Source organism: Gorilla gorilla, chromosome 11 (assembly GCF_029281585.2).
Source record: "Gorilla gorilla gorilla isolate KB3781 chromosome 11, NHGRI_mGorGor1-v2.1_pri, whole genome shotgun sequence".
Taxonomy (NCBI): Eukaryota; Metazoa; Chordata; class Mammalia; order Primates; family Hominidae; genus Gorilla; species Gorilla gorilla.
In genome coordinates this window covers 93,351,066-93,374,271 of record NC_073235.2, presented here as the reverse complement: position 1 = coordinate 93,374,271, position 23,206 = coordinate 93,351,066, and the positions used below count along the sequence as shown (strand labels likewise).

General features: G+C 33.9%; 1 protein-coding gene across 5 annotated transcripts in view; it reads right to left on the bottom strand.

The window, feature by feature from the left end:
* The window catches only part of GLS (glutaminase), an 84,896-nt gene that overhangs the window by 35,578 nt on the left and 26,112 nt on the right, over nucleotides 1-23,206 (bottom strand). For 4 of the 5 annotated variants that reach the window (XM_019022005.4, XM_063695406.1, XM_055379279.2 and 1 more), the window contains exons 7-12: nucleotides 19,570-19,628; nucleotides 8,820-8,852; nucleotides 8,676-8,734; nucleotides 5,899-5,965; nucleotides 5,290-5,340; nucleotides 2,411-2,587 (exon numbers count right to left, since the gene is read on the bottom strand). In XM_019022005.4, the coding sequence (XP_018877550.1) occupies nucleotides 2,411-2,587; nucleotides 5,290-5,340; nucleotides 5,899-5,965; nucleotides 8,676-8,734; nucleotides 8,820-8,852; nucleotides 19,570-19,628 (446 nt within the window). Of the gene's footprint in view, nucleotides 1-2,410; nucleotides 2,588-5,289; nucleotides 5,341-5,898; nucleotides 5,966-8,675; nucleotides 8,735-8,819; nucleotides 8,853-9,627; nucleotides 9,662-16,534; nucleotides 16,698-19,569; nucleotides 19,629-23,206 lie in introns of those variants that run through there. The other variant, XM_063695407.1, reaches the window with a different exon arrangement.

Sequence of the window (23,206 nt, the reverse complement as noted above, 5' to 3'; positions counted from 1 at the left end):
CTGCGCTCCAGCCTAGGCAACAGAGTGAGGTTCCCTCTCGAAAAAAAAAAAAATTATATATACATACCATAGAATTTCAACATTAAAAATATTGTAGATAAATTTTTATCAACATGTTTATAAATAAAGTTATAAGGCCGGGTGCGGAGGCTCATGCCTGTAATCCCAGCACTTTGGGAGGCCGAGGCGGGCAGATCACCTGAGGTCAGGAGTTCGAGACCACCCTGGGCAACATGGCAAAACTCCGTCTCCACAAAAAATACAAAACTTAGCCACGTGTGGTGGCAGGCACCTGTAATCCCAGCTACTCGGGAGGCTGCGGCAGGAGAATCGCTTGAACCTGGGAGGCAGAGGTTGCAGTGAGCCAAGATTGCACCACTGCACTCCAGCCTGGGTGATGAAGCAAGACTCCATCTCAAAAAAAAAAAAAAAAATTATGAAAGTTTGGGATAGATATGAATATAGAAAAATTGTTTAAAGATACACTCTAAGGAATTACAGCAGTTACATCTAAATTGTGAGGCTATGGATGCTTTTATTCTTCCTGACTGTATTTTCTAATTGTTCTAAAATAAACATATTGTTTTTAAATATAACAAATTATTTTTTAAGAATATTTTACAACTAGAAAACAATAAAAAGTTATATATTCTTAAAAGATTTTCTAAAATGGTAATTTAAATTACTCCTCCTCAAAAAATTTAAGTTACATTAGCAAAACTTGACAAATGATAAAAAAACAAAATTAATGTCATTAGAGCAGTGTTCATTAATTGCTTACTAACATTCAGTCAGTAAGTACCTCTGGATAGGAGAATCGCTAGAACCCAGGAGATGGAGGTTGCAGTGAGCCGAGATCACGCCACTGCACTCCAGCCTGGGCGACAGAGTGAGACTCCGTCTCAAAATAAATAAATAAATAAACAAACAAAAATAAAAGAAGTATACCAATAAAGTACTTTTACACAAAACTAAACAAGCAGACCAAAAAAAAAAAACAACACCTGAATTGGATCTACAAATTTATAGGAAATACAAGGGACAATGGAACAGAGGTAATCAGCAATGTAGAGACAGTGGAAAACTGTATAGACTAAATTACCCAGTTTTTCCAACCAAAAATAACAAGAAAAAAAGAGAGACAGGTCAAAAGAAGACCAATAGATTAAAAAAAAAAAAAAAAAAAAAAAGAGACAAAACCCAATCATAATGTATGCACCTCATCTGTATCCTAAGTCAAACAAACTATAAAATAATATAATAGGCTGGGTGCAATGGCTCACGCCTGTAATCCCAGCAATTTGGGAGGCTGAGGCAGGTGCATTACTTGATGTCAGGAGTTCGAGAACACCCTGGCCAACATGGCAAAACCCCGTCTCTACTAAAAATACAAAAATTAGCCGGGTGCAGTGGCAGGCGCCTGTAATCCCAGCTACTCGGGAGGCTGAGGCAGGAGAATCGCTGGAACTCAGGAGGCAGAGGTTGCAGTGAGCCGACATCGTGCCACTGCACTCCAGTCTGGGCAACAAAGTGAAACTCCGTCTCAAAAAAAAAAAAAAAAGAAATAATAATTTACAAGATAATCCAGGAAATCTGAACACTAACTAAATATTTTGATATTCAATTTAATATTGATATTAATGATATTAAAGTTTCTATATGTAATATTTAATTTTTATATGTAAAAACTGTATTATTGTTATGTTTTGTTAAGGGTCCTTATTTAGAATTACATACTGAAATATGACAAGGATAGGGGAAACAGATGCACATACAGATGAAACAAGATTGGTAATGTATTCATAATTATTGAAGCTGAGTGATGGATAACATTAAATGTATCTCTCTCTCGTTTTACATGTTTGAAAATTTCCAAAATAAAAAAAGCTTTTAGAAGGGCATTATGACTTGACATGAGCAGTATGAAATAAAAAAAGTCTATATACTTTACAAGTGGCAAATGCACAACAGAGCTTAAAGCAGTACATTTTTGTTAAGTTTTAACTTTAATACACTTTCAGTCCTTAAAACAGCTATGGCCGTAACCAAAGATATGAAACGTCACATCTTTGCAATCTTTCTGAACTTAGAGAATTCTTAAGATACATAATCATCATAATGCTAAACATTAAAAACTAAAAGTAAAGAAAGACTGTACTAACCTTGTACACTGGATTGCCTTAAAAGCAGAAGGGATGAGGTTCTATAAATCAAACTTCCAAGTTCTTAAGAACATCTGGTAGACCTTATCTCTATTCCTTACTAATCTTGTAACAAATTAACCTTGAAAACAAGCCTCTCTCTCAAAAATTAATATACAGCTTTAGAAGCAAAGTTCAAACTGCATTTTTAAAAGAACCAGTTCAGACTAGTTTCTTGCCAGAGAAAATAAGATTAAACAATTACTTACATGGAAAGCAAACTGCCCTGAGAAGTCATACATGCCACAGGAATGCATCAAACTCAATGTATTTCGAACTGCTTCAGGGCTCAGTACTCTTTCACCAGTAATTGGGCAGAAACCACCATTAGCCAGTGTCGCAGCCATCACACTGGCTGATTCACAAGTCACTTCAATGGAGCACAGCTAACACAAAGAAAAAGCAGAATTCTCATATTACTTTTAATATTACTGTTCACTTTTAAGATAATCTATTTTATTTGGTATTTCATACAGATCTGAAATATTTCTTCCCAAGAGATTACTTTAATATAAACTTGAGGACATTCTGAAGATTTTAGTTGACCGAAGTCCTACCCCCTTTTAAGATTTACCCTGATTTGGCCAAAGATACTCAGTCTTTTAATGGCAGAACTAGACTAGGAAGTGCCAGCCTCTAAACACTAAGATTTATTATTATCCCATGTGATATTCAAATTTGCTTGAATATTAATACTTTCCGTGGAATACACAAGCATAATTACTTTTAACTCAACAGAAAAAAAAGAGCCATGAAATATTTTTAAGATAAAGCACCATACATGAAGATTATTATAGTGTCTACATGAGAAATCACCATTTTAGAAAAAAATGCTACAGTGCCTGACATTTCAACCATAACAAAGTTCAGTATCCGCATCTATATGGTAACAGGCAAAGGACAAAGGGGAAGAAAAATATAAAGCAGATCTGTCTCAGATGCTCTGTAAGCCTAAACCAAAATGTTATCATTTAGACCATTTATTAATATTTATTTGATATTTACTATGGTTGCTAAGAATACCCTCTAGGATAAAATTTTTGCATTTAAATACAATCAAAATAATGAAAATAGTTCACCGTACCAAACCCAAATTTACCCATAAAATGAAAATAAATTTTTCCACATTTTATTTTTAGCTAATAGTAAGCAAAATTGGGATAAGACGGGGTCAAAAAATAAAGTGGATAGAAGAATGGGTTCAACTTATAAATCTTCCTCAGCCATACTCCAAGATCTACAAGAGGCACAAAGGGGTTTGGAAATAGCAAGGAGGAAAACTAAGTACAGTGAATTAGAACATTGTGTGTTTAACTTTGACTAGATTGCCTATTTATATAAAAAATCTCTTCCCTATTTCTCAAAAACGACAGAATCGACTTGCAATACTGCCCCAGATAGCAAAGATTTGTGATAAGGTTGACTTAATCATGCAAGGCTTTCTGAATTCCAATGATCATTTCCTAATTTATACTTAACATTAATTGGAATTTTGTTTGTCATAAGGCAGCACATTCTTAATTTGCCAAATGCCAACTTGGGTACTCTCCTGCTAATCTCAATGGCCGTTCAATTTGATGCAGCCCTTCTCCAAAGAAGTCAGTACCACTTCTATGGCCGTTTCTTGATTTTTGCAATGAAGTATAGAAATGTCACATTACAGTAGATTCTATAACAGCCAAATTTAAATATGTATTCCAAAGGAAACGAAACTTATGGAAAAAATTCATACAGACCAGGGGGAAAAAAAAGGCTAGTTTCAAAGGAATTTCACATATCATCTCATGTTATCTTCCATATAATATGGCAAGGCAGGTGACGCATATACTACAGATAAGGAAACTAGGGATCAGTAACTAAAATTAGGTCACATGGCTAATAAGTGGCCAGGCTAGACCTTAAATTTTATATTGATGGTCTGGATTCCCAATTTACGGTTTTTCACATTGGGCCGATGAAAGCTGCAACCTGGACATCTATCAAAATCTAACTCATTATCAATCTCCCTTATATATTCTCTAAGATTACTGAAAGGTTAAAATTAAGGAACCTTTAATACTAAAGACAGGCAAATGTAAGGTGAACTAGAAATTAACAATAATGTAGCCTCCTATGTGGCTTCACATTACAGCCCCATCAGTGGCACCAACTGTGTTAAATCTGTAAGAATAAATTGAGCTGAAAATGTGGGTGAGAAAAGATCTCCAGGAAGGCTATTCTAAATTGAGTTCTATACCACAACCCATTGTGCGTAACACGGTCCCTCTTGCTCAACCCCACCCCCTCAATATTGAGAGCTACTCTAACTTACAAGAAAGCCTGACATATGACACTGCAGAAATGAACTAGCACCAGTTAAGCCAGGATAGAGTAATAACAAAGAAATTACAAGATACCAAGTCAGCTGAGACACTGACACTTTTAAATGCTGAATAAGAGCCCTCTGATTTAAAAAATAAAAAAAAAAAAAAAGCTTTTCCCAAACAAAATGTAAAAGCTACGAAAAATTTAGAGCTCAGTTTATAATTAAGAGTGCCAATTTCTGGGAGTGTTCATTATTTTTGACAATTCTTAAATATGTTTACAGAAAAAATTGCCCCCATTACATTTTGAGGCATGAATTTTTAGGCAACATGCATGGACATGAGACTGTCTTTTATGAAGACATTTTTGAAAGTCAATGGAAAATGTATTTTCTCATGGCCTAGAACCAAGATTTCTGAGACATCTATATTTTGCATAATGTGACACATCCATTTATTTATTTTGAGACGGAGTCTCACTGTGTCCCCAGGCTGGAATGCAGTGGCGTGATCTCGGCTCACTGCAACCTTGGCCTTCCAGGTTCAAGGGATTCTCCTGCCTCAGCCTCCCGAGTAGCTGGGACTACAGGCACACACTACCACACCCAACTAATTTTTGTATTTTTAGTAGAGATGGGGTTTCACCATGTTGGCCAGGATGATCTCTATCTCTTGACCTCATGATCCGCCCGCCCTGGCCTCCCAAAGTGCTGGGATTACAGGCGTGAGCCACCGCGCCCAGCCGACACATCCATTTATATATACGATTTACATAATTAAATTACCTGGAAGTAGAAGTCTAATATACCAACCATGTCTGTGCCTTCTGGAAAACACTAAAAAAACAGAAAGGCAATTAAAAATTCAGGCACACAGGAATGCACATAAGTAGAGAAATACATGAAAAATTTCAAATGTACACAAGTGTTTCATTTTAATTAATAAAATAGCATGTAACTTCTAAAAGAGTATAAACATGAAATAAAAAAGCAAAATTTTATCACATCATGTAAGTTTCTAGATACTAGTTTAACTGACAATGATAAAATGATTCATGATTTATAAATCAAGTTGCTAGACCAGCCACTTAAAAAAATCAAGAGTAGTTAACACTAATCAGGCATCATGCTTTTGAAAAAATAGACTAAACCTCAAACAAAATTTGTATTAATAAATAATATTAGTCAAATATTTAAATACTGCCAGATACAAATCAAATTAACAATAACATTAACAATTTGATAACACTGACTCACGAGCACTCTGCAAAAACTTCTGCACCTTAAATAGTAACAGGTAGTTGCTTAAAGGCTATTGTTGAATTCTTAGCATACATCTTCATGTATTTTATTAAATGAAAGAATAATTTGAAATAGAAACAAAAATTTAAAAACCTTCTTTTCTTTTAAGTAATATCCTATTGCAAAATTTCGATCTCCACTTTCTCTTTCAGACTGAAACCTGGAAGAAAAAAAAACATTTGCTCTATGTACTTTCTTTAAAAGTGTGATTGTTCATAATTTCATCTGCATAGCAATGTACAGCATAAAGAACACTGAACTAAGATTCAGGACTACAGAGTTCCAATCAATTCTGTCAATAGGCTATTTGTGTGACTTTGGACAAGTCATTTAAGTGGTAGTTCTTTCAATCTTCATTTTCTTGGCTATAAAATGAAATGAATTCAGGTCCTTTCTAGTCTTCATATTTTGTAAACAAAAATGCTAATTTTAAAATTCTCAAATCTTCTACCATTAAAATACACTGAAAAACCGCAGAATCCTCTGGCTACCCAAAAGTACAATAAGAGTCCATTTTAATTGACATAATCAGGGAACTTGACATAATCATGGAACTTTCACTGAGAGTGGGAAACACAAAATGGATCTTGCAGGACTCAATGGACTAATAGATTTCAGGGTGAGGCCTAGGCACTGGCAAATTCCATGCATCATGAACGGTTAGAAAAGTATATAGACAGGGCTCCACTGAAGAATGGCAAATATTCTGATGTAACTGGGAAATGGCACATGGAGAAGAGTGGGAAAACATCAAACAAACAAAGGAGACTGGGACCAAATTACCAAAACCAATAGATGCCAAATAATTAATAGCTCCTGACTACCCACAAAACAAAAGCCTGAGGGCTTACAAAGAAGTTACCTAATCAGATCTACATTTTAGAAAGATAACTCTGACATCAGTTTGAAAAAGGGGAAAAAGAAGTGATGACTGATCTATTAAGAGAATACTGTAATGAGAGCTACAAAAGCCTGAATTTAGGCAGCTGTGATAGGAATGGAAGGAGAGGTATGATCAAATATGCAAGTAGTTGGATAAGATAATCTTCCAACCTGATGAGAAAAAGGAGAGGCAGAGTAAAGACTGATACAAAGCCTGAATTTCTAACATAGCCTGAGAGGATAATAATATTAACTGATACAGGGATCTATCTCTAGAGCAAAGAGCAGTTTGGAAAGAAAGAGAATGAGTTTTGATTTAGACAGATTTAATTTGCAGTATATTTGAGAATTGCCCTACAAGTCTAAAAGGGCTGCTGATATTAGAGGAACTGTGGTTAATGTTCTTTATATCACTGAGGTGGACAGCCCCTTCTAATTGCACATTTTAACATTTCAAATTCTTATCAATTTGCCGTACTTTTAAAAAAAACATCAACATAGTTTAGATAAATGACTAACTAGTCAGCAATTATCACAGTGACTGACACATAGTTCTTCAACACTATCTCAAGTGCCTATTATCTGCCAGATAACAGGGATACAGAAATGAACTGGAAGACACAACATTCCATCTAGGTCTTAAGGAGGGCAGAGTCTAATGGTGGTTATGGGGCAAAGAGAGACATGTAATAAGTTTGATAAAATATGGTAATAGGAGAGCACAGAAAAGAGGCAAGTTGAGATTCATGGAATACTTCCTGGAAAAGATACTTAAGCTGATGAATTAATGTTGGGAAGGCATGCAACCTGAAAATGTTTACCCCTGAAATGCGAAGCAGGAAGTGCAAAATAAGAATAAAATAGTAGTATACATGCTAAAACTGTTTAACATAATAATATTACGATAATGTTTAACATTATAATGTTTCTAATGACAAGGAACCAGACAAATACAAAATGGGAAACATCCACTATACGGCCTGCTGCCTGTTTTTATAAAGTTTTTTATAACACACCCTCATATTGTCTATGGCTGTTTTCTACTAAACAGCAGAACTGAGAAGTTACAACACAGACCGTATGGTACACAAGCTTAAAATATTTACTGTCTGGTCCTTCAAAGAAAAAGTCAGCAACCCCTGGTCTATAAAACAAGCAGCCTGCACTCTTTAAAAATAAAAGCCATTTAATAAAATTTGTTAAAGCAAGGGCACGGGGACTGTTCTAAGTAAAGACACAAAACAGACATCGTAATAAATACAATGTAAGAACCTTGATTTGTTCCTGAATCTAAAAAATAATAATAAAAGTTGTAAAAGACATTTGGGGAAGAGATGGGGACATTTACATATTGATTAATGTCATGATATTTTAAAATTAATGTTAACGTTCTTACATGTGTTAATGGTATTGTGGTTATGTAGGAGAATGTCCTTATTCTTAGACTGTATGTGCTTTCTTATCTAAGGGTGAAGTATGATGTCTGCAACTTAATTTGAAATGGTTTAGGGAAAAAAAATCTATGTACATATATATTTACATATTTGTGTTTAGAGGTATACATACATATTTTTTATCTATCTAAAGAGACAGAGATTGAGAAAAAGCAAGTAAGACAAAATATTAGAAAATATAAGTAAAAGATTCCAGATATATATTTTTTCAACTTTTCTATAGACTCACATATTTTAAAATAAAAAATTGGGGTAAAAATCCAGATAGCCTGGAACAGAAATAGAAGAGAGGTAAGACAGGTATTACAAGCAAAGATAAAACTGAATAAGCACCAGTAATTTGAGATAAACTTGGGGTCTCTTCTGATTGTATGATTACCTGTAAGAAATTTGTCAAAACTATTTAAAGTATTTTTAAGTGTTTCTGTCAGGTAATTTAGAAATCATTCATTTCCCTCCAATGAAAAGAGAGTGGATCAATTCTAAATACAGTTGTGTGTTTTTTACGTAACAAAACAGTATTAAAACACTCACGTTGCATTACTGAATCCAACATATTCATTACCAGCCATCTTATTCAAAAACTGCATGACCTAGAAACCAAAAGTAGGGAATATTAGTAATCAAAAAACAAATATATAGAGAATGTGGCATGAAAACTGAATATGTTGCACTTACATAGTCAAATTTTTCAGCATTATTTACTCCTTGCTGCAAAAAAATAAGAGACATAAATACGTTAATATAGGTACCACTACAGTTAAGTTTCAAGCCAATATCAAAATTTCAAAGCTACTATTATAATATACTGCATTAGTATTTTTAAATCTAGGAAATAGTTCTAAAGTAATTTAACATTTATATAAACTTTTTTACGTTATTTAATACCCATATGTTGAGAATGCATCAGAATTACAAAGGGAATGCTTTATTTTAAGTATATCTTTACCCAACCCAAAGTTACAGAATTTTAAATACAAGTTACCATGAATTCCCTTATCTTTCATGACAGCACATAATTTGCTAAAATGTGTTATTTATTTAATCTTATATTTAAAAAAACTTAAAATAAAGTTTCACCCTTCGAAAAGAATTAAGTATATATAAAATATTTCAATTAAGAACAATCTACTTATATTTTATTAAATCCTTAAACTAATATCAGAGTTAGAAAAATGAGTTATGTTGCAAAACTAATCTTTTATAATTCCAGTATATGCAAACATTCTGGTTGCATTTTACTACTGCAGAGAAAGCTCTATTCTTAATAGCTCTCACTTGTTATAATATACTTGAACTAAAAAAAATTATATTTCACAGTCTCTAAAAAATTAGCTTCTGTTGTATTTAGCATTATGCCAATTCAGAATATGGAAGATGTATTGTTTCATCACTTTCATTTCTGACATGTTATCTACTGCAAATGTCAATAGGAAAAATCTATGTAATGTAGATCAGTTCAAGTAGCCAAATGGTTTCATTTTACCTCGGCGAAGTTTACAAAGCAGTAAGTTGTAGATCTGAAATCAAACGTATTAATTGGTGATATGCACCCAAAAGAAACAATACATCTCTAATTTCTAAAATAGGCTTAAAATAAAATAATTTGACAACTAAAGTTTTTAAAACATATTTTCTTTTACTTTACCCTCAAAAAACCCAAAACATTGTACTTTAAAATATTATGAGAGGAAAACCTGTACCAGAGAATTATTTAATTGAATAAAGCCAGGTTCATTCTTTACAAGAGGATTAGAGTGTGGCTGACAATATGTGAAAACCTACAAATCCACTTTTTTAAGAAAGATGTGCAATCACATATATACAATCAGTAGCTGGAAGGAACACCATACTATTTCATCAAAATTAGGCACTAACAAAACTTCAACAAGATTAAGGATAATTTAATTACAGCCATATTGTAGTCACTATCTATGTATTTTCTCTAAAGTATCCTTTGACATAATTTTTTCTTTCCTTATAATATACCAGAAATCAAAATGTAGAAATGTAACTCCAAAGCTGTTCAATGAAAAATAATTAAAAGAAGAAATTACCAACTTCATTGAACTGTTGCAGTTGTCAAAATATTCCATAGATCCTAATGCTGTAAAATATGTAACAACATTTAAACCACAAAAACCTTTGTAACCTTAGAAAAAGCACAAAAAAACAACTCTTTTGGAAATGGATGTCAGCATTTGCATTGGGATGTCATATGGATTATTACTGGTTAAACAATCAATGTAAAATAAACAAGTTATGTTGAACTTCATTCTGTGACCTAAACTGTATCCTATAAAACTCTTACAAGTTTTCTTCATTGGGCTGTCATGTTTAATACACAAAAATAAAAACCATTCAACTCTAGACTATAGTCACATAATTGGTCTATTTTGTGACTTACTAAATTAAAGCACAATTAAGTTTTGCTCTTAATGTTGTTTTTAAGAAACAACTGGTATTTACCAATGTCTAGCATTATACAGTATAACATTTTGGGTACTCAACATTCTCTAGACAGATTATGTAAATAGAGCAAAAGAAAATACAGGCATACCTCATTTTATTGAGCTTCACTTCATTGTGTTTCACAGATAGTGCTTTGAAGAAATTGAAGGTTTGTGATAACCCTGCATCAAGTAAGTCTACTGGCACCATTTTTCCAACAGTATGTGCTAATTTGGTGTCTCTGTGTCACATTTTGATAATTATTATTGGATGTCTTATGGGGATCTGTGATCAGTCATTTTTGCTCTTACTATTACACTTGTTTTGGGGTGCCACAAGCCATGTCCATATAAGATGGCAAACTTAACCTATAAATGTTGTATATGTTCTGACTGCTTCACTGATTGTCCATTCCCATCTCTCTCCCTCTCCTTGGGGACCCCTATTCCCTGAGACACAACAATATTGAAAACAGGCCAATTAATAACCCTACTATGGCCTCTAAATGTTCAAGTGAAAGGAAGAGTTGTATATCTCTCACTTTTAAAAAGATAGAATGATTATTAAGCTTAGTAAGAAAGGCATGTTGAAAGCCAAAACAGACCAAAAGTTGAGCCTCTTGCACCAAAGTCAGCCAAGTTGTAAATGCAAAGTTTCCTTTGCATTTCTTGAAGTTCTTGAAGGAAATTAAAAATGGAATTTCAATGAACACGCAAATGATGGAAAACAAAACAGCATAACCGGTAACATGGAGAAAATTTGTGTGGTCTAGATAAAAAAAAATGAAACTAGCTACAACTTCCCTTAGGCCAAGGCCTAATTCAGAACAAGGCCCTAACTCTCTTCAATTCTATAAAGGCTGAGGGAGTTGAGGAAGCTGTGGAAAAGGGTTTGCAGCTAGCAGAGGTTGATTCATGAGGTTTAAGAAAAGAAGCCGTCTCCATAACATAAAAGTACAAGGTGAAACAATGGCAAGGGCTGATGCAGAAGGTGCAGCAAGTTATCCAGAAGATCTACCTAACTTCAGTGATGAAGGTGACTACACTAACAACAGATTTTAAATGTAGATGAAACAGCCTTTTATTGAAATATGACATCTACGACTTTCACAGCCAAAAGAAGTTAATGTCTGGTTTCAGAGGACAGCCTGACCTGTTAGGGGCTAAGGCAGCTTGTAACCTTAAGTTGAAGCCAATGCTCATTCACCATTCCAAAAATCCTAGAGTCCTTAAGAATTATGCTAAATCTACCCTGCCTGGGCTTATAACAAGCCTACATAAGACCACATCGGTTTACAACCTTGTTTATTGAATATTTTAAGCCCACTGTTGAAACCTACGGCTCAAAAAAAGATTTTGTTTTTTAATAGAGATGGGAGTCTCACTATATTGAGCAGACTGGTTTGAACTCCTGGGCTCAAGCAATCCTCTTACCTCAACCTCCCAAAGTGCTGAGATTACAGGTGTGAGCCACCATGACCAGCCAGAAAAAAAAAAATATTTCTTTCAAAATACTACTGTTCATTAACAACACACCTGGTCACCCAAGAGTTCTGATAGAGACGTACAAGGAGCATAATGTTGTTCTCATGCTTGCTAACACAACATCCATTCTGCAGCCCATGGATCAAGGAGCAACTTCAACTTTCACGTCTTACTATTTAAGAAACACAGTTCATAAGGCAATAGCTGCAATAATAGTGATTCGTCTAATGGATCTGGGCAAAGTAAACTGAAAATCTTCTGGAAAAGATTCACCATTCTAAATATCATTAAGAACTTTCATGATCATAGGTGGTCGAAATATCAATATTAACAGGAGTTCAAATGAAGTTGATTCCAATCCTCATGGATGACTGAGGGGTCCAAGTGGAGGAAGTAACCACACATGTGATGGAAATATCAAGAGAACTAGAATTAAAAGTAGAGCCTGAAGATATGACTGAATTGCTGCAATCTCATGATAAAACTTCAACGGATGAGGAGTTGCTTCTCATGAGTGAACTAAGAAAGTGGTTTCTTGAGATGAAAACTACTTCTGGTAAAGATGCTCTGAAGATCATTGAAATACAACAAAGGATTTAGAACATTCCATAAACTTAGTTCATAAAGCAGTGGCAGAGTTTTGGAGGACTGACTCCAATTTTTAAAGAAGTTCTACTCTGAGTAAAATGCTGTCAAACAGCATTGCATGCTACAGAGAAATCTTTCATAAAAGTAAGAGTCAATTGATGTGGCAACTTCATTGTTGTCTTATTTTAAGACATTGCCACAGCCACCACAATCTTCAGCAACCACCACCATTATCAAGTCAGTAGTCATCAACATCAAGACAAGACCTTCCACCAGCAAAAAGATTAGAACTCACTGAAGGCTCAGATGATCCTTAGCATTTCTTACCTATAAAATATTTTTTAATTAAGGTATTCACACTGTTTTTTTTTAGATGCAATACTACTGCACACTTACTATAGTATAAACACAACTTCCGTATGCATTGGTTAACGAAAAAATTGGTATGACTTGCTTTTTTGCAATCTTCACTTTAGTTAGGTGATCTGCAATATCTCTGAGGTATGCCTGTATTGAATAATTGCATTGACTAAAGAATGTTTCTCCCCCATACTTCCCCATTTAAATGTAAAGGCATTTGATTATTGTTTGTTCATATTATTTACCCTGGAAATGGCATTTAACTTAAGTCAATAAACTATATCTGCTTGTGTATCTCTTGGAACGACCATGTACCCCAAGGATAGATGAGATCTAATAATCATTAACATGTCATATTAATTCTGAAAAAGTTACAGTAAAAAGTTTATTTGCAAAGCTCTTAGGAAAAGCACATGCCTACATATACAAAAGAGAGTAAACCACCCCCAATGCCAAATCAAAACTAAAAATGATAAAAAATCCATTATCTTTATCATTATGGAGTAGTGGGGTGAGCTGGGTGGAGAAACAGATGTTAACAAAAATAAAAGCTAGGCATGCATAAATGAGAGCTGGTCATACTCGTGTATTTTATATGTTTGAATTTTTTCACAATAAAAAATTAAAGGAAAAATATTTATTTGCTAATAATTTCCCATACTAATTTGTAAGATTTTCCTTTTGAGTATTTTTCTTTCCCATTTGAAACAGTAATTGATTTTTAGTTCATATATCAGTGGATATCTTCTATTGCTAGAATGAACTCAGGACTAATTCTCTTCCGATTTTTAATTTTTACAGAGGTGTGAATTGAGAAACTTTGCTTATAATAGACAAGTAGATTGAAATTTTAAAAGTTTTATTATAGCAATGTTACTCAGTTCTTTATATGCCTCCAGCTCACTACATGCCAAAAGTCATACAGTACTCTAGCCTCAAAAATTATGCTAATGCTCCTATTGACTGACAACTTAAGATTCCCTTTCGATTTTGTTGAAACCAAAGAACTGGAAACAACCTAGTATATAACAGGACTTATTACCAGTCATTACAATGGTTCACACCCTTAATAACACTGACTCTAATATTTCAAAATGTCCTCTTTTGCTGGTGGGCTGAGGTTTTTACAACCTGAAGCAATGCACTGTACTAAAATTTGAAAGACATGAGACTATGTCTTTCTTTTGGAAAATAGGAGGACACCTGGACTAAAGGCAGATTAATTTTTTAAAAGGCGCATCTAGAAACAGATTTTGAAACTGACTTATCTTAAAACTATCAATGCCCCTTTATTCCTTGGAAAGAATTCCAAGTATGGAATCCAAAGATATATTTATCCCAGTTTGAAGATCACTGTACAAGCATTATTAGATACTGTATTATTTTTGAAAAAGCTATAATCATTTGTAGTAAATACAGTAGAAACATTTTTAAAATAAACCAAATTGGAAGAAATATACTTATCAAAATTTCTAATCCACTCACCAAATGATTTTTAAAAAACAAACCCATATGGGTTGTTTGAAAAGGGTAATCAGATCCTGATACCAGAAAATTATACAAATTTAGGCCGGGCGCAGTGGCTCACGTCTGTAATCCCAGCACTTTGGGAGGCCGAGGGAGGCAGATCATGAGGTCAGGAGATCGAGACCATCCTGGCCAACACGGTGAAACCCTGTCTCTACTAAAAATACAAAAAAAAAAAAAAATTAGCCAGGCACAGTGGCGGGCGCCTGTAGTCCCAGCTACTCAGGAGGCTGAGGCAGGAGAATGGTGTGAACCTGGGAGGCAGAACTGCACTCCAGCCTGGGCGACAAGCGAGACTTCGTCTCAAAAGAAAAAAAAAAAGTAAATTATACAAATTTTTCTGTAAATATGCCTGTCAAGTTACAGAATTTACATTCCTTTGAAGAATACTGTATGAATGAAAATTTGATAGAGGCACTGAGTTTTAACATTATCTATTAAAAAATTAATGTAACTATATTGCAATGTTTTATAGTTTTTACAACATATTTATGAATTGATTCATGTATTATACTTTATAACACAGGTGAAAAACACTGTTAACAAGGACATCTGCCAATAAATTTAATAATAAAATGGCTCATTTAAAATCAATGCATCAGAGCTATTTTGTAAGTATCGCACTTGATTCCATTCATAAAGTATGGAGGTGCAAGCCAATTAAAAATTAGAGATCACAGAGGAAAAAGGCAAAAAGAGGTAACTAAAAACGATTTTGTGAAATATTCTTAATTTAGTCTTACGATAGAAAATGGTTTAGAGCTAAAGAGTATTACGAAAATAAAAAATAAGACACTCCAGGTAAAAAAGAATGTTTTTCTAGATCTAGTATTTTCATAGATCAACCCTAAAAATAAAGTAACAGAACAATTTTCAGTTGACAATAAATGCTCTACCTTTCATTAAAAAAAAAAAACTAAAGTATAAACTGATATAAACAAGAAGTAAATAAACCAATATAATCCTGTCTTCTGAATGTTGCAAGTCCAAGGCATCATGCATTACTCTGAGAGTCACAAACTACTTTAAAAACCTGTCTTATAAGCATGCCTAACAGGTTATTGCTAACATAACCAAATTGAACATCACATATACATTAACTAAGCTTGTCTTGATTTTCAATGAGTATGATTACAAATTGTTTAAAGAGAAAGAAAAAAAACCCTAATTTTTAAAATTCAAAAACACTTTTGATTAAAAAGAAAATTGAACTTCTTTAAATGACAAAAACTGCAAACTACCACTAGAATGAGGCATGCCAAGTAGAGTGGCTAACGCCTGTCATCCCAGCATTTTGGGAGGCCAAACTTGGAGGATCACTTTAGGCCAGGAGTTCGGGACCAGCCTGGGCAACATGGCAAGACCCTATCTTTATAAAGAATTAGCCCTGCATGGTGGCCTGTGCCTGTGATCTCAGCTACTCTGTAGCCTGAGGTGGCAGGATCACTTGAACACAGGAGTTTGAGGCTGCAGTGGGCTATGACTGTACCACTGCACTTAGACTGGGCAACAGAGAGAGACCTTGTCTCTAAAAAACAAAAAACAAAAAACTCTGAGAGGTAAAAACATAGAAGACAGTGTAACTTTTACTATTTCTAACATGCAAAAGCATTAAGTGTGGCAATTATTTTGCAGTATGTTGTCCTCATTTTCCTATCCTAACCCTTAAGTTATCACCAGATCTTAACTTTTAAACTAAAACTACGTGAAATTTTTACCAGTGAAAAGAAAACAAATACGTAAGGATACTGCTACATCATATAAAAATAACTGTTCCTTTCAAATTTATTTTTATTCTTTCCTTTTAATCAAGCAATCACACATTATCACAATCCCAAATAAAACAGATCACAACAAAAAGTATTCCTTTAAAGTTAGTAGCTACCACAGAGAAAAAGAGAGGAAGTATAATACCCTTATGATTTTTAAAAATTATGTGCATTTTAAGTATAAAATTACATTTGTTTTTAAAAAGGTATTTACCTATATAGCTTTGTTTAAAATTTTAAATATTGGAGTTTTCCTATAAGCTTAGTAGTTAAGAATTTATGCAACAGGCTCCTTCTGTCCAAATTCTCCTTTTTTCCACAATCTGCTAATCCTTTTGAACATTTGCTCTGCCTCTTCCCCCATTTCCTGAGGATCACCACCAATCCTACAAGGAAAAAATATCAATACTACAAAATTATGAAATCAAGAGTCTTACTAAAGACTCTACTTAATTTTGGGGTGGGGGGATTAACATGAAGAAAATGATTTTAATGGCACCATGATAAATTCCTAAATTTTGAAAGAAAAAAAAATCACAAATAGCCTTAAGGTCATCAATTAAAAGAGCTAAAAACAGAATTCACCTCTAGTAGCCATGGTGAAATATCCGTGGCTTTGGGTACTCAGATGCAAGCATCTTGGAAAAGGGCCTGTTTCTTTACTGACTAATGTCCAAAGAATGACTACATAACACTTGCTATCAAATGAGATACAACTTTTAAACCAATAAATTGTTATCGTTTGAACCAGTTCAAATTAAGGAAATAGTACTTCTGCATTTGGGGCAATATAACTATGCTAACTAAAATTAAAGATGTCATCAAGAGAAATGGCAAACACCTACATTAAATATGGCAGAGTGAATTGTAATGAACAGCACATTGAGTATCGGGAGATTTAGTTCAAGTCCAATTCTACTGCTGTTACAGCCTTGCCAGGTTCTCAGTTTCCTCCGTTATATAAAGTAAGAGAACTGGGTTTGACAATTTTTAAGGCCTTTTGGCTATGGTTTTATTACCTAAATTTCAAACCAATACCAATTTATAAATATTATGTGATCATACAATTTGCAGAGATCACATTATAGATATTTATATGAATTTAATCCTTTCCCTAAAAGATCCTAAGAAAAATATTACATATTCTGGGGCATTCAATTTTACATAGGGTTATATCAGGCTTTGCTCTCCAAGATTTGTATGAACTTCATTAAAAAAAAAAAAAAGCACTTGTGAAACACATGCTAAAAACAAAACAAAAACTCAGGAGAAAGTGACCTTAAATATAAACCATATCCTAAGGCCTCATTTCCAACTTTGCCTGTAAATTTAAATTTTTATGAAAATCACTGATCAAATTTGTAGGTACAAGATGACTCAATTCAATTTTTGCACTGTTGAACACTGAACCACACTTATGTTGTATGTATCTTTTAACTTTGTTTATAATCACTCATATTAAAATGTAGCTCAATGTATAGTTTATGACTCATGACTAAACATGGCAAGTGAAACTAATGAAATGATAGTGTGATATGATAACCAGACATGCAATTCCCACATGCAGCATTTCGGTGTAGTCTGTTAAACCCATGAATCATTAAATGAAAGATTTTTAACTGTGTGCAGTGAAGGAAGTCTTCTATTAATTATTTACATAAGCCCTTTTGAGACTATGCGTAGTGTATGTTAATCTCTCTTCAGTTTAAAAGTTCTTAAACTAGGACCCATGGATCAGCCTCGAAGAGTAGTGAACACCTGAAAGTTTATGTAAAATTATGATATGTGGATATTTTTCTGGGAAGAAACACTTTTGGTGTTTTTGTCATCAAGCATTAACACATACATTATAGTAACTTTCCTTATTTCTACTTTAAGTTACTTGTTCAAATCTAAGTAATTATTAATGAGGCTTTTCTCTCATCACAGCATTTATTGAATTTTCTTATAAGGACCCATTTACTTTTGCATATCCCATACTACAAAGTAAGCTACCTAAAGCTAGGACTGTGCCTTGCAAATAATCGCATTTTCAAGTTTCTTTCACCTCAAACTGACAGCTTTCTCCATATCCTATTACAATTAGTTACATTTTAAAAACACTTGGCTATAACATCTACTTCATTAAAGTTATAAGAATTAAATGGGCCAATACTTTCAAAGAATTTGCCTTGAAGTAACAAGTAAACATATAGATTCTTAAGATACCAGCCTTCTATTTTAAAAGCTTTTTCTCACAGATATAAAACTCTTAAAAGTTAAGAAAGGCTTTCTAGTATACAAGTTGGATGAAATTTTGTGAACTGGGCCAAGGGTATCATTTATACTCAAATATCCTTCATGTAACCAGGGTACCTTATCCACAGTAATGCATTTACAAGGCCATGTAGTTATGCTTTCCTCTAACTTGGAATAGATAGGCACAGATTTACCAAAGAAGTATACAAATGTTCCAAACATAAATAAAATTTATTTAAATATAAATAAAATTTACAATTAGAAATTAAAAATCTGAAACATCTAAAATCGTGTGGTAGATTTAAAAATCTATCACACAGGAACCATTTTCAAATACTTATTTTAAAACACTAGATCTTCCAATTATTACGGCAAACCAAACACTAAAAAAAAAAAAAACCCTTACAATGCAAATTTCAAAGCATAAGAATATATAACTCCATAATTGGAATAAGCCTTATTTATTTTAATTATGGCATGATTTAAGTAAAACCAAATGAAACAAGTTCCAATAAAAATTGTGATTTCAGCTCATGAGAGTATCAAAGACTTGAGAATATTTGAGGGTAAATGTACTTTGTCTTAAGTACCAGAACATTTGTTCCCACATATACTAATAATAAATATACAGTAAAATGCCTTTAATTCTATTTATAACTGTTCATTCTGGAAGAACCAAAAGGAAACGAAAGGAAAAATATCAAAACTTTAAAAAAAAAAAAAAAAGCCTCTATGCCTTTCTTCAGCAGACTTTAAATATTTTCCAGATCTTCAAGTCAAGAGTAAACGACTGTTGGAATTTACAATGAGTCATCTGTTTTAATTTTGCCTTGAAATGACTACATCATTTATTTTGAAATAAAGATCCTAACACTATACCATAAGACAAATTTCTTAACACCAAGAGAAAATTTTTCATAATTCTACATAAATAATCCCAGATTCATCTTTATGCCTTAGCTATTAAAAAAAAAAGTTTTACTAGGTTAAAATGAAACATCAACATTTTACCTTTATTAGTGAAGTCACAACAATTGCTCCAGCATTTACCATAGGATTATGTGGTTTGTCTGTAAAATATAAAAGCAATACCATTATTTCAAATACTTAAACACTTGAGTAATATTACTATACTAAAAATGACCTTGGAAAAAGCACAGCTAACGTACTCAATTTTGCTTTTTTCTTAGTGCTTTATTTTTATCTTTATATACAAGCACATACACAGAAGGATTTCAAAACACAAACAAGTGATTTACATAGAATAATAAAATTATAAGGGATTTTTTTTTTAAGAGCCAAAGTTTCAGACTGTCGCCCAGGCTGAAGTGCAGTGGCACAATTATGGCTCACTGAAGCCTTGACCTCCCAGGCTTAAGTGATCCTCCAGCCTCAGACTCCGAAGAAGCTGGGACCACAGGCACATACCACACCTGGCTGATGTTTTATTTTCTGTAGAGACAGGATCTCCCTATGTTGCCCAGGCTGGACTCAAACTCCAGGACTCAAGCAATCCTCCCGCCTTGGCCTCCCAAAGTGCTGGGATTATAGGCATGAGCCACCATGCGCAGCCTATAGGGGATATTTTTAGGCTTTCTGTATTTCCTGACAATAAAGGTATATTTGTATTTCTTATATAATTTTAAAGTTACTTAAAACTTTACATTAATCCAAACTTCTATTTCTTCTCCTAATTCTTACAATAAATAAGAATTTCAAAACTCAACTGATTATATTCTCATTCACTGCATGACACAAACACCAAAAATAAAACTCTTGGGGACAGTGAAAACATGTATTTACAAGCGAACCTCAACGTCTTAATTTATCTACCTGGTGGTTACCAGAAGTGGGGGAGGGGGGAGAAGGGATTGCCAGATGTTGGTCAAAGGATACATAATTTCAGTTACACAGGGGGAATAAGTTCAAGAGATCTATTTTATAACATGATATAGTTAATAACAAGTATTATATGTACTTGAAAATTGTTAAGAAAGCATACTTTGTCTTCTCATTACAAATAAATATATGAAGTAATGTATGTTACTTTGATTTAGCCATTCCACAATGCATATATATTTCAAATCACTATGTTGTATACCATATACACAATTTTCATCTGTCAATTAAAAATAAATAAATAAAAAGAAAAATATCCTACATTTTGGGTGTATTCATAATGCCAAGTTTCAAAAGTTAAAATAAAATCTTTGTGTTATATCTGATTATTACAATCAAGATTTGCCTATCCCAAATTATACTAAGAGAAGTTTGCTTTCTCTGAGACCACACAAAATGAGAACACTTGCTGTCCCAGAAGATAGGACTATGTGGCATGAGGGGCCAAAACCTAAAAATGTTCCAAATATTATCCACCTGAAAAGCCCATGCAGAGAGAAAAGCAGAATTTAGAAATCACATTGTGTTAAATTAGTTTATACTTTTATTTGTATGGATGTTCATTATCTGTCATTTCAGAGCTTTTGACATTATCAGGCTTAGACTCTACAGTCCTAGAAGGCTGCTAATCTATGTACTCCAAATGGCATCACATAAATGTGAGTATTAAATATTTTCCAAATGATAAATACTCTGCAAATGCTACATATACTACACTCAAGATGTCTTAAAGAACGCTAAATCATTTTAAGGCATGACAGCCCAATTTTCAGATGTATGTAATTGCTCATTCTGCCTTTGGCTCAAAAGCCAGACATCTGAAACCCACCAGAGAGAATGTAACACACCACCAGCCTAACTGCAGTATAAAACCTCGGCCTAAGACCTATGACCGTGAAATTTTCTTGCTTCCCTGCTCTGTCTTAAGGTAAGATGGAGTTGATGGGTTTAATTTAGAATTTTTAATTTAAAAAATTTTTGAATGGCAGAAATAACCTACAACACTAATAAAGGCTATCATTTAAAGTAACGAAATATCAGAGCGTGTTATACTGACAAAATGGACATGGGTGACATCTGAAATTTATGAACATGTTTTAAACTATAATGCAAAAAAAAGATCAATTTTAACAAGTATTTATTTTCCCCAAAGGCGATAAAATACACAGCATTCTTTCATATTATATCAAAAGAAGCTTTTCAAGCTGCTAAGCATATGAACCTTACAAGGGTTTTGTTCACAGGTGAGGCTGAGTCAAAGTTTGCTAATACATATACTAAAGAACGAAAAATATTAAAAAGGGTTTCCAATTTAATTTGGATATTTATATTTTCGGTATTATATTGGAATTTTACAGTGCCAAGTAAAAACTGGAGTTAAGGAAACTCAATTATCTGACATTACACACATTTACAATATATTCTCTAGATATAGAGAAAATATTCTCTATCTAGTTGGGATATATATGGTTACGAAGAATGTGCAGTGCCCATTGAGGATGGTTGGAAAAAATGTGCAGTGCCCTCTCACATTCTTCCCAACCATCCACAATTCATCCTATCAATTCAGTCCTGTCATCCTCATGTAAATTAACTCAACTCCTCTTTTTTCTCAATCCTCCACACATATAATCAGCACATACATTTTAGCACCTGTCAATTACATACTTGTAAGATAATACAACTAACAGTATTCAATGCTTAAGTATGTCTTCTCCCATTATGTATTAGAAATATGTAATTGTCTTCTGTATCCTGCAGTCAGAAAAGTTATTCCAAGAACCAAGGCCCATGTACCCTCCAGAGCTGTTAACAATACAGACAAGGAAAGCTATATAAATAATTTGTTGATTAACCTGATCACTATAAGGTAGAAAAAGACTTCCCTGGGAGATGGTAGTTTGCAAAACTGACATCTCCATAAAGTAACTTGTTTGCTCACTTATAATGATAAAAAATATCAGCCACCTCCTACCAAAACTTTCTATGCTGCAAACATTTTAAAACTACTGTTATTGCCAGGTGTGGTGGCTCACGCCTGTAATCCCAGCACTTTGGGAGGCCGAGGCAGGCAGATCACCTGAGGTTGGGAGTTCGCGACCAGCCTGACCAACATGGAGAAACCCCGTCTCTACTGAAAATACAAAATTAGCCGGGGTGGTGGCACATGCCTGTAATCCACCCAGCTACTCGGGAGGCTGAGGCAGGAGAATCGCTTGAACCCGGGAGGCGGAGGTTGCAGTGAGCCGAGATTGCGCCATTGCACTCCAGCCTGGGCAACAAGAGTGAAACTCCGTCTCAAAAAAAAAAAAAACTACTGTTATTAAAAACTACCACCGGGTGCAGTGGCTCAAGCCTGTAATCCCAGCACTTTGGGAGGCCGAGGCGGGCGGATCACGAGGTCAGGAGATCGAGACCATCCTGGCTAACATGGTGAAACCCCATCTCTACTAAAAATACAAAAAATTAGCCAGGTGTGCTGGCGGGCGCCTGTAGTCCCAGCTACTCGCTGAGGCAGGGGAATGGCGTGAACCCGGGGGGCAGAGCTTGCAGTAAGCCGAGATCATGCCACTGCACTCCAGCCTGGGGGACAGAGCCAGACACCATCTCAAAAAAAAAAAAAAAACTACTACAATTTCTCTATTTACCATATCCCTATTAGTCTTAATATATCATCACAATCTTATAAAGCTGGTCTAACAGTAATATATTTATTTTTTAAAAATTTATTATTTTAGATATACACATA